The sequence below is a fragment of the Ursus arctos genome, chromosome X (assembly GCF_023065955.2).
Source record: "Ursus arctos isolate Adak ecotype North America chromosome X, UrsArc2.0, whole genome shotgun sequence".
In the NCBI taxonomy this organism is placed as follows: domain Eukaryota; kingdom Metazoa; phylum Chordata; class Mammalia; order Carnivora; family Ursidae; genus Ursus; species Ursus arctos.
The window spans coordinates 79,185,414-79,200,553 of NC_079873.1; the positions used below are offsets into that span (position 1 = coordinate 79,185,414).

The 15,140-nt window shown below is 43.0% G+C and overlaps 1 protein-coding gene across 11 annotated transcripts in view; it reads left to right on the forward strand.

Annotated features, from left to right (window-relative positions):
* GPRASP2 (G protein-coupled receptor associated sorting protein 2) overlaps nucleotides 1-14,520 on the forward strand; it is a 105,027-nt gene extending 90,507 nt beyond the window's left edge. For 3 of the 11 annotated variants that reach the window (XM_057313288.1, XM_048213218.2, XM_048213222.2), the window contains 3 exons: nucleotides 10,270-10,337; nucleotides 10,885-10,962; nucleotides 11,287-14,520. In XM_057313288.1, coding sequence (XP_057169271.1) covers nucleotides 11,599-14,175 — 2,577 coding nt within the window. In that variant the 5' untranslated portion in view covers nucleotides 10,270-10,337; nucleotides 10,885-10,962; nucleotides 11,287-11,598 and the 3' untranslated portion in view covers nucleotides 14,176-14,520. Of the gene's footprint in view, nucleotides 1-6,968; nucleotides 9,358-9,479; nucleotides 9,710-10,269; nucleotides 10,377-10,884; nucleotides 10,963-11,286 lie in introns of those variants that run through there. The other 8 variants (XM_048213219.2, XM_048213223.2, XM_048213225.2 and 5 more) reach the window with 8 other exon arrangements.
* Nucleotides 14,521-15,140: the final 620 nt, after the last annotated feature.

Genomic DNA, 15,140 nt, shown 5'->3' on the forward strand with positions numbered 1-15,140 from the left:
GCTGTGCTATATTCAGTTATAATAACCCTCCTACTTACAGCTACTTATTCTCCCCTTCCCTCTCCCCCTCAGTTTTATTTTACTCCTATAAAAATCCCTTCTCTTTTAATCTCTATTCATAGGTCCTTCCCATCATTTTAATTAAAATATTTCAGGGTTTTCTATAACAACATTTCCCAGTTTGATTAGATGATGTTAAAAATGGAACAGCCATTAACATCCTGCTGACCTATTGTTCAATGGAAAAAAATTTTGGAAACATGGTTCATTGATGTTTGTACATTCCTCTTTAAATATTAAGATAAAAGGGGTGCCTGGCTGGATGAGTTGGTAGAGCATGTGACTCTTGATCTTGGAGTCACGGTTCAAGCCCCAAATTGAGCATAGAGCTTACTTTAAAATATTTTTTAAGAAAAATATTAAGATAAAAGCTAAATGTGATATCCTTGTTAAGTACATTATTTATATCATATATGGTATAAAAAAGCCTTCCCAGCTGCAGCAAGGTCATATTTCTGTAAGAAAAAAAAGTCTCTAAGGAAATACAAAGATAACAGGGGAGATAAAAACAAGGACATCAGAAGAAAATTTAGCCTCTGACATATATAGCTACAGCAAACAGCATACACAATCTAACTTCTCTATCCATATAAACATAAAACCTCACACTAAAGGCCTATTTACATCAGTTTCCTTAACTCATATTGTCTTTTAACCAAACTTTCAAGGCATACTAAAAGCCAAAAAGAATGCACTCGATCAAGAGACAGAGCAAGCATCAGGACCAGATTTAGATATGGTAGAAATTTTGTAATTATCATACCAGGATTTTAAAACAACTATGATTAATAGGCTAAGTGCTCTAATGGGAAACGTGGGTAATATTCAAAAATGGATAGGTAATAGAAGCACAGAGATAGAAACCCTAAGAAAAATTCAGAAGTTAATGCTGGAAATCAAAAACAGTGTAAAAGAAATGAAAACTGTCTTTGATGGGTTCTTCAGTAGAAGAACTGTACATGGCTGAGAATAGAATCAATGTGCTTCAGGAAATGTCGATAGAAACTTCCAAAGGAGAATGCAAAAAGCTAAAGGAGTGAAAAAGACTGAACAGAATATCCATGAGCTGGGGGACAATTACAAAAGATGTAATGTATGTGTACTAGAAATACCAGAGCAAGAGAAAAGAGAAAGGAACCGAGGAACTATTTGAAGTAATAATGGTTGAGAATTTTCCAAAATTAACGGCACAGTCCAAACCACAGATCTAGGAAGCTTATAAAACATAAATCAGGATAAAAATCAGAAAATATATACCTGTGCATACCATATTCAAATGGAGGAATATCTGGAGCACCTAGGTGGCTCAGTCAGTTAAACGTCTGACTCTTTATTTCTGCTCAGGTCATGATCTCAGGGTCATGAGATTGAGCCCCACATCAGGCTCTGCACTGGGTGTAGAGCCTGCTTAAGATTCTCTCTCTCCCTCTCCCTCTCCCTCTCATCCCCCACTAGAGCTCTCTCTCTCTCTTAAAAAAAATGGTAGAATATCAAAGACAAAGAGAAAATATTGGAAAAAATCCAGAGAAACCAGCCACTTTACCTATAGAGGAGCAGGGGTAAGAATTACATCAGATTTCTCGTCAGAAACCTTGCAAGCAAGAAGAGGGTGGAGTGAAATATTTAAAGTGTTGAAGGGAAAAAAAACCCACCAATCTAGAATTTTGTATCCAGCAAAATTATTCTTCCAATATGAAGGGAAAATAAAGACATTCTCAGACAAAAAGAGAGAGAGAGAATTTGTCCCCAGTAGACCTGTCCTGCAGGGGATTGGAATCAAAATGCTTCAGAGAGAAGGAAAATTATATAAGTCGGAAACTCAGATCGCTATATATATTTTTAAAAAGAGTATTAGAGAAGGAATAAATTAAGGTAAACTGAAATCTTGTCTTTTTATTCTTAATTGATTCAACAGATCACAAATTATTCAAAATAATATCAACAGTATGTGTGGTGATTAAAGCTTATAGACAAGTGAAATGAATGACAGCGATGTTATAAGGCATGAAAGGGAGGAAGTGGAAATACTGTGTTATAAAGTACATGCACTACCTGTGAAGCAGTATGGTGTTATTTGAAAGTGAACTTGGATATATTGTAAATGTATATTGCAAACTCTAGGGCAACCACTAAAACAAAATAAAAACAGAAATATCATTGATATGCTAAGAGAAGAGAGAAGATGATATATAAAATGTACAATTTAAAATAGAGAAGGCAGAAGATGAGAACAAGAAACAAAAAGGGAACATAGAAAATAGTAACAAATATGTAGATATTAATCCATTTGTGATCTAATGATCACTTTAGACGTCAGTGGTCTAAATGCACCAGTCAAAAGAGACTGTTAAGGTAAGTTGAAAAAATAAGATCCTGTTTACGTGTAGCCTAAAAAAACACACTTTAAATATAAAGACATAGATAGATTAAAAATAAAGGGATGGAGAAAGAAATACTATGCTAACATTAAAGAAATGAAAGCTGGAGTAGCTCTGTTAATTTCAGACAAAGCAAATTCAGAGCGTGAAACATTACCAGGGTAAGGGGGGTAGTATTACATAATGATAAAAGGCTCAATTCTCAAGACATAACAATCTTTACTGTATATGCACCTAACAACAGAGTGCAGAAATACATGAGACAAAACTGATAGAATTGCAAGGAAAAATAGACAAATCCACTATTATAGTTGGAGACTTCAATACCCTTTTATCAGTAATTGACAGATTCAGTAGGTATAAAATCAGTAAAAAAAAAAATGAAATGAACAGCACCATCAATCAAAAGGATCTAATTAACATTTATAAAATACTTCATCTGAAACAGTAGAATACATTCTTCTCAAGCTCACATAGGACATTCACCAAGATAGACCATATCCTGGGACATAAACCACCTTAAAAATTTTAAAAGAATAGACATCATTCAAACTATGCTCTCAGATCACAGTGGAATTAAACAAGAAATCGATTACAGAAAAATAACTGGAAAACCCTAAAATACCTGGAGATTAACCAACATACTTCTGAATAACACTCAGGTCAAAGAACTTGCAAGGGAAACTAAAATATTTTGAAAAAATTTTATGAAGATATAATTTATCAAAATTATGGGATGCAGCAAAACAGTGCTTAGAAATTTATAGCACTGAATGAATATATTAAAAAAATTAAAAAGATCTAAACATCAATAATCAAAGATTCCACCTGAGGCAACTAAAAAAAGAAGAGCAAATTAAAGCCAAAGTAATCAGAAGAAAAGAAGATACTAAAAGTTAGAGCAGAAATCAATGATATGAAAACAGGAAGTCAATAGAGAAATTCAATAAAACAAAAAAAGTTGGTTCTTTCAAAGATTAATAACATTTTTAAGTCACTAGGCAGTTTAAGGAAAAAGGGAAAAACACAAATTGCTAATACCAGAAATGTTTCTATGGACATTAAGAGGATAATAAAGGAATAGTATGAACAACTTTGTCCAAACATTGATAACATAGAAGAATTGCAACAATTCCTTAAAAGACATAATCTACCAAAACTAACACAAGTATAAATAGATAATCTGCATAAACCTGTAACTATTAAAGAAGTTGAATCAATGCTTAACAACCTTCCAAAAGCAAAGCACTAGGCTCAGGTTCACTGGTGAATCCTACAAAACATTTAAGGAAGTAATCACACCAATTTTATCTAATCTCGCAAAGAAAATAGAAGCTGAGGAACTAATTCCCCCCAAAATCCTGAGACTGGCATTACCCTAATACTAAAACCAGGCAACTACATTACAAAAAGAGAAAACTACAGACCAATATATTTCATGCAGATCGGTGTAAAAATCCTCACAAAATATTAGCCAATAAACCCCAACAATGTATAAAAAGAATATACACTACAACCTAGTAGAATGTATTCCAAGTTTGCAAGACTGTTCAAATTTTGAAAATCAATTAATGTAATCAATCACATCAAGGTTAAAGAAGAAAAATGACATGATCATGTCAATAGAGCAGAAAAAGCATTTGGCAAAATTCAACACCCATTCATGATAAAAACTCAGAAAACTAGGAATAGAAGATAATTCTTTAAACTTAATAAGGAGCATCTACAAGAAATTTACAGCTAACATAAGGGTAAGATGCTTTCTGCTAAGATCAGGAACAAGGAAAGGATATCCCCACTCACCATTCTTGTTTAACATAACACTGGAAGTCCTAGTTAATGCAATAAGAGAAAAAAGGAAATAAAGGTATACAGATGGGAAAGGAAGAATTAAAACTGTAGTTGTTCACAGATGACACGACTGTCTTTGTAGAAAATCTCCAATAATCAACAAAAAGTCCTGGAACTAATGAGCAATTATAGCAATTTTGCAGGATAAATGGTTAATATACAAATTTCAAATTTTTTCTTATATACTGGCAATGAAAATTTGGAGTTTGAAATTAAAAGCACAATACCATTTATATTAGCAGCAAAGTTAAATAATTATTATAAATCTACAAAAATATGTGCGAAATCTATATGAGGAAAACTGCAAAACACCAATGAAAGAAATCAAGGATCTAAATAAGTGGAAAGATATTCCATGAGCATGAATAGGAAGGCTCAATATTTTCAAGATGTCAGTTCCCAAAAAATCTATAGATTTGATGCAATCCCACTCAAAATCCCTACATGTTATTATGTGGGTATCAGCAAACTGATTCTAAAGTTTATATAGAAAGGCAAAAGACCAAGAATAGCAAACACAATACTGAAGGAGAACAAAGGCAGAGGACAGACATTACCCAACTTCAATAATGTCCATAAAGCTACAGTAATCTAGACAGTGTGGTATTGCCAAAAGAAAAGGCCAGTAGATCAGTGCAACAGAACAAAGAGGCCAGAAATAGATCCACACAAATATAATCAACTAGTTGTTGACAAAGGAGTAAAGGTAATTCAATGGAAAAACTACACTCTTTTCTACAAATGGTGATGAAACAACTGGTCATTTACATGCAAAAAAAAAAGAATCTAGACACATATCTTAGATCTTTCAAAAATATTAACTCAAAATGGATGACAGAGCTAAATATAAAATGCGAAACTATAAAACTCCTAGAAACTGATCTGGATGGCCCTGAGTTTCATGATGACTTTTTAGATACAACACAAGAAGTGTAACCCACGAAAGAACATGTTAGTAAGTTAAACTTTGGTTAAAAATAAACGTTCTCTGCAAAATACTCTGTTAATAGAATGAAAAACAAGCCAAAAATTGAGAGGAAAAGCTTTGCAAAACAAACATCTGATATAGAAAACCTGGTATCCAAAATATACAAAGAACTCTTAAAATTACAATAAGAAAACTATCAACAGCATTAAAAAGTGGGCAATGATCTGAACAGACAACTGACCAAAAAAGATAAAACAGATGGCAAATAAGCGTTATAAAAAGATGCTCAAAATTGTACGTCATTATGAAATTGAAAATTTAAACAAAAAAAGAGCCAACTTTAGCTAAATGGACAAAAAAAAAAAAGATCTGTGTCCATGGTGATTGAGATGGACAAGGAATAGATCACACCTGGTACCCAGGCAAGGTATATGCCAGTATGAAATTTCACATGCGTATTTGTGGGAAGTGGGGCTTGGGGCTGGGGCAGAGCTGTAGTTCTGATGAATCAGCACAGCTGCTTCTATATCTTAGGCTTAACAAATGGGGGTTGATTCTGAGATTTTGATTGCAAGGGCAAGTCAGAGTAACACAGATGCTAGTGCAGTCACTGGATAGCAGAACCATGGCTGCTGCAATCTGTTAGACTGGAATTCATTGTAGAATGAATTAAATATTGCTTAGCAGTTAGACATAGATCAGAATCCTTTAATCTCTTTTTTCTTGCTTTCGGACTTTAAAGATGACATTTAACCTATCTGAGCTGGTTTCCTCGCCTGTTACATGAAGGTAGTAATAGTATATTTTGATAATATTCCATATTGTCCACTATTGTTGTAAGTTAATGCACACAAAGATCTTAGCACAGGGCCTTTCCCAGTTCAAGAAATGTTAATGAGTAATAGTGCCTATTCTTTAAATAAATTCACAATAAATTCTTCAACAGGTATTTAAAAGTCTTACAGCAAAATCTGTCAACTATTGGTAGATTCAACCCTCTGTCAGAAAGATCTTGGAATCAAAATTCCACCACATGCAAAATTATCAGAGAAGCTTGTGCCGATATGATTTTGAATATATCTGTAAACTTTAGGGATACGAGATTGTGAAACATAGAAACTATAAGTAAATGTAGCTTTCACAAAAACAAGGATTTCTTTCACTTGAGTTTCTACCATATCTCCAGTGCCTAGGACAAAGAAGGTATTCATATGTATTTCTTGAATGAATGAATGAAAGGCACCATCGACTTTAAGAAAGTGAAAGAACAGTTCAGGGAGGCAAGGAGATTCACACACACCCACAGATAACAGCATAGCTCAGACTCCCTTCTTCAAGCCTGGCATTCACCCAAGATAGTATGCTGTGGAATAAAGAAAAAATGATCCACAATTCAGCTAAAGCCATTTAAACAGCACAGTAAAAGCAGCCCTCCTCTGATAATTGATATCCATTGTCAGTCCAGGTACTGTATAGAATCATCTCCAGGGGCGCCTGGGTGGCACAGCGGTTAAGCGTCTGCCTTCGGCTCAGGGCGTGATCCCACCGTTATGGGATCGAGCCCCACATCAGGCTCCTCTGCTAGGAGCCTGCTTCTTCCTCTCCCACTCCCCCTGCTTGTGTTCCCTCTCTCGCTGGCTGTCTCTATCTCTGTCAAATAAAATAAAATCTTTAAAAAAAAAAAAAAAAAAAAAAGAATCATCTCCAGATGGGTTTTTATCACCTAAATATTGCACAGTTGTAATAAATGTTTAGAAACAAATAAAAACCGAAATGAAAATATATGAAAATTCATGGTAAGAATATAGTTCCCTTTCCATGTTCAAAGCCATCAGTGATTTTCAGCAAATGGGGACTTTCTCCAAGATGAATCTCAAAGGCCATTGCAAAAGTCTCTTTTCTTTAGAAAACAGAGACAGGGGATTGCTGGAGAGGGTGGTTATAGGGGTAAGAGATGAGCCCCCGAATTGATCTTCCCAGGGGTTGAAGGCCAAGTAAAGTAAGTCAAGGGGAATGGACTTTCAAGTCAAGATGGTGAGTAAACTTAGTTCCTACTGCTGCTGTAACACATTACCAGGTTCTTGGCGGCTTAAAATAACACAAATGTATTATCTTACAGACCTGGAAGGTGGGAATACAAAAAGGATCTCACTGGTCTGAAATGAAGGAGATGGTCAGGCTTCATTTCTCTGAGGGATCCTGGGGAGAATCTGCTTCCTTGCTTATTCCAGCTTCTGGAAGCTGCCTGCATTCCTTGGGCCCTGGCTTTGTTTCATCTTCAAAGCCAGCAATGGCCTACCCAGTCTTTCTCGTGCTACTTCACTGTGACACTGACTCTCTTCTGCCTACTTCTTCCACATTTGAAGTACCTTTGTGATTACATTGGCCAGGAAAGAGACCCAGCATATTTTCATTTTAAATTCAGCTGATTAGCAATCTTAATTCCATCAGCAGTCTTACTTCTCCTTTGCCCTGTAACATCACATATTTACAGGTTCTGACGACTGGGATGTGGACATCATTGAGGGACCTTTGTTCAGCCTATCACAGTGAAAGTGCCATTTAATTGGGTTTAAAATGGGCATCAGTGGGTTCGTGCTCAACCACAGTCGTGCTTAAACACATTGCTCTGTTTGCCCCGTGGAGGATTCAAGAACCACCAGGCTCTGTCCTGGAGAACTAGGTACACGATGGGGCCTTCCTCCAAAGAACGGCTGGGGAAACTAGACGGGTGTGTATGGCAAGTGGCTGAGATCCAAGCTGGTTCTAATCCCTGCCACATTTCCACACCGCCAAAGATCATGAGCACTTGGACGTGACTGCAAGAGAAGACTTGACACACAGGACAGTTGAAGAGGAGCCAGGAGCAGCCTGACCCCTGGCAATGGGGGCAAGAGACAGGAAAGATCCTAGGACCCAGTGCGGGTCCTGACAGGGAAAAAAGGCCCTCCTTCTTGGGCAACTGTGGGGACTGCAAAATGGCAAAGCATGTTACCAGTTGGCATGGGGGAGGACAGCAGTGTGGCAGAAAGAATGGGCACAGCAGTGGTTGGTTTTTCTCAGGGTAGAGGTGTAGGTCTGCCTTCCTTTAGAAAAGGGGCAGTGGTGAGGCCTCCGTGGGGGCCCCCTCCCACCTTCCTCCCTTCCGTGGCCCCGCGAAGCAATGAAGGAAGAACGTGGGAGGGCCCCCCACCCCAGAACCTCCGGGGCAGTCTGGCCTTAGGTCGCCTTTCCCCTCGCAGTCTGCTGTCCTGACAGCCCCTGGCCCACGGGCCTCCAGTTAGGATGGCGGACCGAATGGGCGATGTGGGGGCAGACACCGAGCAGTCTGGGGGTTCTGAGGCCCCGAGGGGCAGTTGCTATCCGTTCGATATCCATCCGCTGCTGCCTGCGGCGCACCTTCCCCGCCCCGCCGCCCCCGACTTCTGGATCCTAGCCCCCACCGCCAAGCGTCCCCCGGTCCCATGGATGGCAGTGCCAGCAATGAGGGGGTGGTCGCCTCGGAGGTCTGCAGAGGCGGGCTGCTGTGAGCCCGCCCCTTAGGCTGGGCTCCTCCCGGCCCCGCCCCCTCTGGGTCGGAACTAGGGTGGGCCGGGGAGGGGGCGTCGAGCCCATTCGTGCCGTATCCCTCCGCCCCCCTTCCCGACACCCTCGCCGCCAGCGTTTCGTGCCGCATCCTGCGCAGCCCCTGCCCAGTTCGGTGCAGCAGCGCGGGGGGCGGGACGCCTCTGCGATTCTGGCCGCTCGCAAGGCGGTGGGAATCCGACTGAGGAGCTCCGAGAGGAGGGGGAGGACAGCGACCTACACCTTGAGCCTGTGAAGGCAAGTGGGGGTGTCCTGGGGGGAGGCGAGAGGACCCCCACTGTCGCCCGGCTTACAGCCTTCCCGGACCCCAGACCCTGGCAGCCTGGCAAGGAGGAGGCGACCCGGTCGTAGCTGGTCCCTGAGAGAGGTGCGCAGCGCCGCGGGACCCCTGGCGAGGAGAGGCGGCGACTGGCGCGGGCTGGGCCCAGGGCACCGGGGCTGGCCGGAGAGGCTCCCTCGGATCGTCTGGAGACGAACTGCGCCCGCCACTGCGCGGCCAGCTTTCCAGGCGCCCGCGACCCGCCGTCGACGGTGCCTGTACCGGGAGAGAGCTGTGTGTGTTGGGGCGGGGGGGGGGGGGGCGCTGCTGCGGAAGAAATGGCGGAGCGGGAGCTGGGGTGGGGGGCGCCCAGTGAGGCCGCCGTGGGGGGGACGGGGGCGGCGTCCGAGTTCCGTGCCCAGCTGGCGGGAGCGGGTGGCCGGTGGCGTCGGCTGCTTCGGGCCCTGATTCTGGAAAGGGGCCTGTAGGGCCCCGCGCCCTGGTTGCTGTCCCTTCCCACAGGCGCCTGGTTGATGCCAAAGTCTTCTCTCTGCGCAGTAGCTCTGGCGGTTTCCTCCTGCAGGGTGCATCTGTAGAGGAGAGGCTTGAGAAAAAGGAGGAGCAGGACAATGGCCTGGATTTCTGGAGGTGTGTGGGGTTAGGGGGGGATGGGCAGCAGCCATTGAGTGGAGACCCGAATCGAGGAGGGTGACTGCGACCAGAACAGGTCAGGCAGGCATCCAGGAATATCTTCTAAAATTCCCCTTTCTATTAGCTTTCTAAGCACTTCGCTTTCCTTCTTCCCTCATCTCCACCCAAAATTCGAGGCAAGAGAAGATGGGCTAGGAGATGAGGGTGAGATACGAGTCATATACAAGTGCCACTGCACAACCTGTTTTCTAGAATATGCGGGAACCCTTCCCCCAATTTATGCTGCGCAAGGCAGTGGGATGTGGTGCACCTAGTGGTGAATCCTTAGAATTGGAGAAAGGAGCAATGTGAAGAGTGTGACGTCAAGAGAAGATGTCGTTGTTTGGAACTCTGAGATAGACCTTATGTAAAAGGAGAATATTCTACGAAGAGGACTTTAAATGTTTGAAAAACAAATAATATGTGGACTCCCATCTTTGGTTTTTGTGGGTTCACCCACAGCTCAGTTGCTACCATGGTCTCCTGACTGTCATGCTTTTTCATCTGTTTGTCCATAGGCCTACTTTAAAGCTGCTCACTTCTGCAAGGAAGGAAAGGAGAAGGAGAGTGGATCAAATCTCTGGAGGTTGGTGTGAAGGACAGCAATGCAGGGGATAGTTGCAGAGTAAGATCATAGCAGGTGTCTTTGATCCACTTGGGTGTGTTTGATCCATCTCTCCTGCTTTGCCAGATTTGCACACTGCTACAGCATCCCATGTCCATTTCCTGCAGGAGATATTAGGAATATTGGGGTAGGTGTGGATTGGCTGTGAATGGGAGGAGAAGACTTGAAAGCAGGGACCATGAGACAGGAAAAATTAGACAAATTTTTTTTAAAGATTTTATTTATTTATTTGACAGAAAGACAGCCAGTGAGAAAGGGAACACAGGCAGGGGGAGTGGGAGAGGAAGAAGCAGGCTCCCAGCGGAGGAGCCCAATGTGGGGCTCAATCCCAGGACTCCAGGATCACGCCCTGAGCCGAAGGCAGACACTTAACGACTGAGCCACCCAGGCGCCCCAAAAATTAGACAAATTAAATCTTTAAACAGAGACATATTTACATCAGTGATCAATGTGTCTGTCAACCAAGCATTCAAACTTCATTTTCTCCTGTGTGTTTACTTCTCCATAGGACAGCCTGCTCTCTGCTATAGGGCTTAATACCACTGAAACAAAGCAAGGAGGGAGAAATCGCAACATATCCGTGCAGGTTGGTATGAGAGTGGGTACAAATTTGGGTGGGGAAGTGGAGATCAATACTCGTCCACGAGTGATTAGGGTCTAGTCTAGGGGCTCCTCAGCTTTTCCCATTGGCAACCCACTTTCCCACTAACCTCACACCTGTTTTGTAGCAGGCAAAATAACATGGCAACTCTGGGGGGTAATGTGTGAGGTAAAATGAGGGTGACAGAAAGACTTTGTAATAGTTCAACTGTCCCACTAAGCATTCATGTTCCAGTTTCTCTGAATCTCTGCATGGAGCAACACAATTAGAAGAGATTCAAAGCCCTATGTCATCATTCTCTTTCCCTAGATCTACCTCCAGTGGCAGCTCTGGTGGTGGTGGAATTGCTGCTGAACACCACCCTCAACAGGTCTGCACCTACCTGGGAACATCCATCATCCCCCAGCTTGCTTGTGCCTCTTCTGCACTTTGTCTGTGATATTGACTGAGGCTAGGCTTCGGAAGGAGGTTGATTGATTGCTGGACTGGTGATTGACTCTGACATTTGTTTCCAACTCTACCGCCTGAATCACTGAAAGATCAGAGTGTGAAGATAGAGCTGTGGTAGAGGCTGAGACTGGGGTAGGGTTACTTAACTGGGCCTCCTCTGTAACTTATACCATGACTGGGGCCGAGATTGAACCTGCTGCCCAGGCAAAGCCTGAAAAGAAGGCTGGAGAAGAGGTTGGGGGTGGGGCTGAAAGAGAGAATGAAGTCCCGTTGGTGGTCAGACCCAAGGTTAGGACCCAGGCACAGGCAATGCCTGGGACAAGGCCCAAAACTGAGACAAAGTCTATGCCTGGGGCAAGGCCCAAAACCGAGTCCCAGGCAGTGGCTGGGGCAAGGCCCAAAACCGAGTCCCCGGCGGTGGCTGGGGCAAGGCCCAAAACCGAGTCCCCGGCGGTGGCTGGGGCAAGGCCCAAAACCGAGTCCCAGGTGGTGGCTGGGGCAAGGCCCAAAGCCGAAGCAAGGGCAGTAGGGGGAGCACGTCCTAAGACTGAGGCCAAGGCAATCCCTGGGGCAAGGCCCAAAGATGAAGCCCAGGCTTGGGCCCAGACTGAGTTTGGGGCTGAGGCAATGTCGCAAACAGAAGGCTTGACTCAGACCAATGCTGTAGCCTGGCCACTCGTCAATACTGAGTCTGGGTCAGTTGCTAAACCTATGGCCGTATCTGTGGATAGGGAGCTGGTCAGTGTGGACACTGAGACGTTTCCTGGCTCCCAGGTTCAGACAGGAATCCAACCCTGGTTTGGATCGGGGGAGGAAGCTAATATGGGGTCTTGGTGCTATCCCAGGCCCCGGGCCAGAGAGGAGGCCTCTAATGAGTCTGGATTCTGGTCAGCAGATGAGACCTCTACAATGTCTTCTTTCTGGGCCGGAGAAGAGGCCAGTATCAGATCGTGGCCCAGGGAAGAGACCAGTACCAGGTCCAGGCACAGGGCTAAACATCAGCCTAACCCCAGGTCCAGGCCCAGAACCAAGCAAGATCCCTATATTGATTCTTGGTCTGGGTCTGAAGAGGAGTCTGGCAACCCATTTTGCTTGTGGGCTGGAGAAAATAACAATAACTTGTTCAGGCCCAGAGTCAAGGATGAGGCAAATATAAGGTCCAAGCTCAGGACAAAGAGAGAAGACTTTTTTGAGTCTGAGTCTGAAGATGAATACTATAAGGAGTCCTGGTTTTTGCCTGGAGAAGAGGCCAATAGTAGATTCAGGACCAGAGACAAGGAAGAACCTAATACTGTCTTGAAGCCCAGGGCCCAGAAAGATGTTAATAACAGTGGTAGGGTCAAACAAGAGCCCAGGTATGAAGAGGACATCATTATTGGGTCCTGGTTCTGGGCAGAGAAGGAGGCAGGTATGGAGGCTGGGGCTTCTGCCATCTGTGAATCCACACCAGGGGCTGAGGAGGGGGCCATTGGCGGATCCTTGTTCTGGACTGAGGAAAAGTCCAGTTTGGGGGCTGTGGCCAGAGAAGAGGCCAGGCCAGAGTCTGAAGAAGAGGCCATATTTGGGTCCTGGTTCTGGGATAGAGATGAGGCCTGCTTTGACCTAAATCCCAGTCCTGTGTACAAGGCTAAATCCAGATTCAGAGATTCAGCTGAGGATGAACTTAAGGCATCATCCAGGCCCCAAACCTGGGAAGAGGTCACTGTTGAATTCAAACCTAGTCTTTGTCATGGGATTGGCTTCCCATCCCCAAGCTCCTTTAGAATTCCTGAAGAAGCAGCATCTGTTTTCTCTGAAATGTTTGAGGCAAAGCCCAAGAATGCAGAATTTACCCCGGAAGGGGAAGACCCGGAATCTTTGCTTCAGTCTGAACAGCCTGAACCTGAATTCCGATTTCAGTACGATCCTTCCTACAGGTCAGTCAGGGAAATTCGGGAGCATCTTAAGGCCAGGGATAGTGCAGAGCCTGAGAGTTGGTCCTGCAGCTGCATACAGTGTGAGCTTAAAATTGGTACTGAAGAGTTTGAAGAACTCCTTCTGTTAATGGACAGAATCCGAGATCCTTTTATTCATGAAATATCTAAAATCGCAATGGGTATGAGAAGTGCTTCTCAATTTACCCGCGATTTCATTCGGGATTCAGGTGTTGTCTCACTTATTGAAACCTTGCTCAATTATCCTTCTTCCCGAGTTAGGACAAGTTTTTTGGAAGATATGATTCACATGGCTCCACCTTACCCAAATCTAAACATGATTGAGACATTCATATGTCAAGTGTGTGAGGAAACCCTTGCTCATAGTGTGGGTTCCCCTGAGCAGCTGCTTGGATTAAGGATGCTTAGACATCTCACTATAACTACTGACTACCACACACTGGTTGCCAATTATATGTCTGGGTTTCTTTCCTTACTAACCACAGGCAATGCAAGAACAAAGTTTCATGTTCTGAAAATGCTATTGAATTTGTCCGAAAATCCTATCGTGGCAAAAAAACTATTCAGTGCCAAAGCACTGTCGATATTTGTGGGTCTCTTTAACATAGAGGAGACGAATGATAATATTCAAATTGTTATTAAGATGTTTCAGAATATCAGTAATATTATAAAAAATGGAACTATGTCCTTAATTGATGATGATTTCAATCTGGAGCCGCTCATTTCTGCATTCCATGAATTTGAGAAGCTAGCTAAGGAACTGCAAGTCCAGATAGACAATCAAAATGATTCTGAGGTGGGACAGCAAAGCTAATACGAATAACCACCTGCCTTTGATCAGCCTTATGTTCCCAAAGAGCCCTGACTAGTGCTTTGGTTTTCACAGTCTGAATTTATGTTGTAACTCCTATTTTAATGCTGATGTTAACTTTGTCCAATTCTTGATTTGAGCTGGATCATTTCGTGGATGCCAAATGAATATTAGAGCTGAAAACATATTTGTTGATATTTGTCTTGCTGTCCAGATTGCAATATTTTTCAGTATTGAGCTTCTGATGAACTGAGTCGCCTGTGTACGCTACCCTGCTATTTGTTGTTTAAACATATGGTTCTCTATTCAAGTCTGTGTTTTCAATAAAGGTCTATGTGAAAATTGGCAGAAGTGACCCTTCTATTTGAAACTGGGTACAGATACACTGCGCACATTTACAAATATAGGTAAGTTAGTAGTATGACAAACATCTTCATTGAAGAATCCCATTCCTGGAGTTTAAGAAGAGATTTCTGCAGGCTGTGGTATTTGAGAAATGCTTCAGCAAAGAAGAACCCACTTAAACTGGTCACTAAAGTGTGGGATAAGACAGACCATTAGGTCATTCTTAGAAGTGAGCTGTGGTGGCGTGAAGAAAAGTGTGTTGTTAGAAAACCTGTCTCAGTAGCATGGATGTACCCTGTCTGCCTGGAAGAGGTAAGGCACAATTTAGTGAGACATGCAGCTGGAATGAGGCCAGCTCGAAAAGCAAAGTCAGCCAAATCTGCACAGTTTACAACTAGTACTGCTGTTGCTTCAGTGCCACCTATAGCGTGAAAGAGTACAACAGCACACAAATGAAATGAAGTCAGGAACAAGATTTCCTTTGTGATGATCCTAGTCCAAGGAAAGTAGTAAGGAAATACCATGCAGCTTTTAAAAATGATCTGTTTATTGGCATGGATGACACTGATGGTTTTATGTCAAGTGAAACAGAAGAATGTGACATCTATGGAAAACTGGATTCC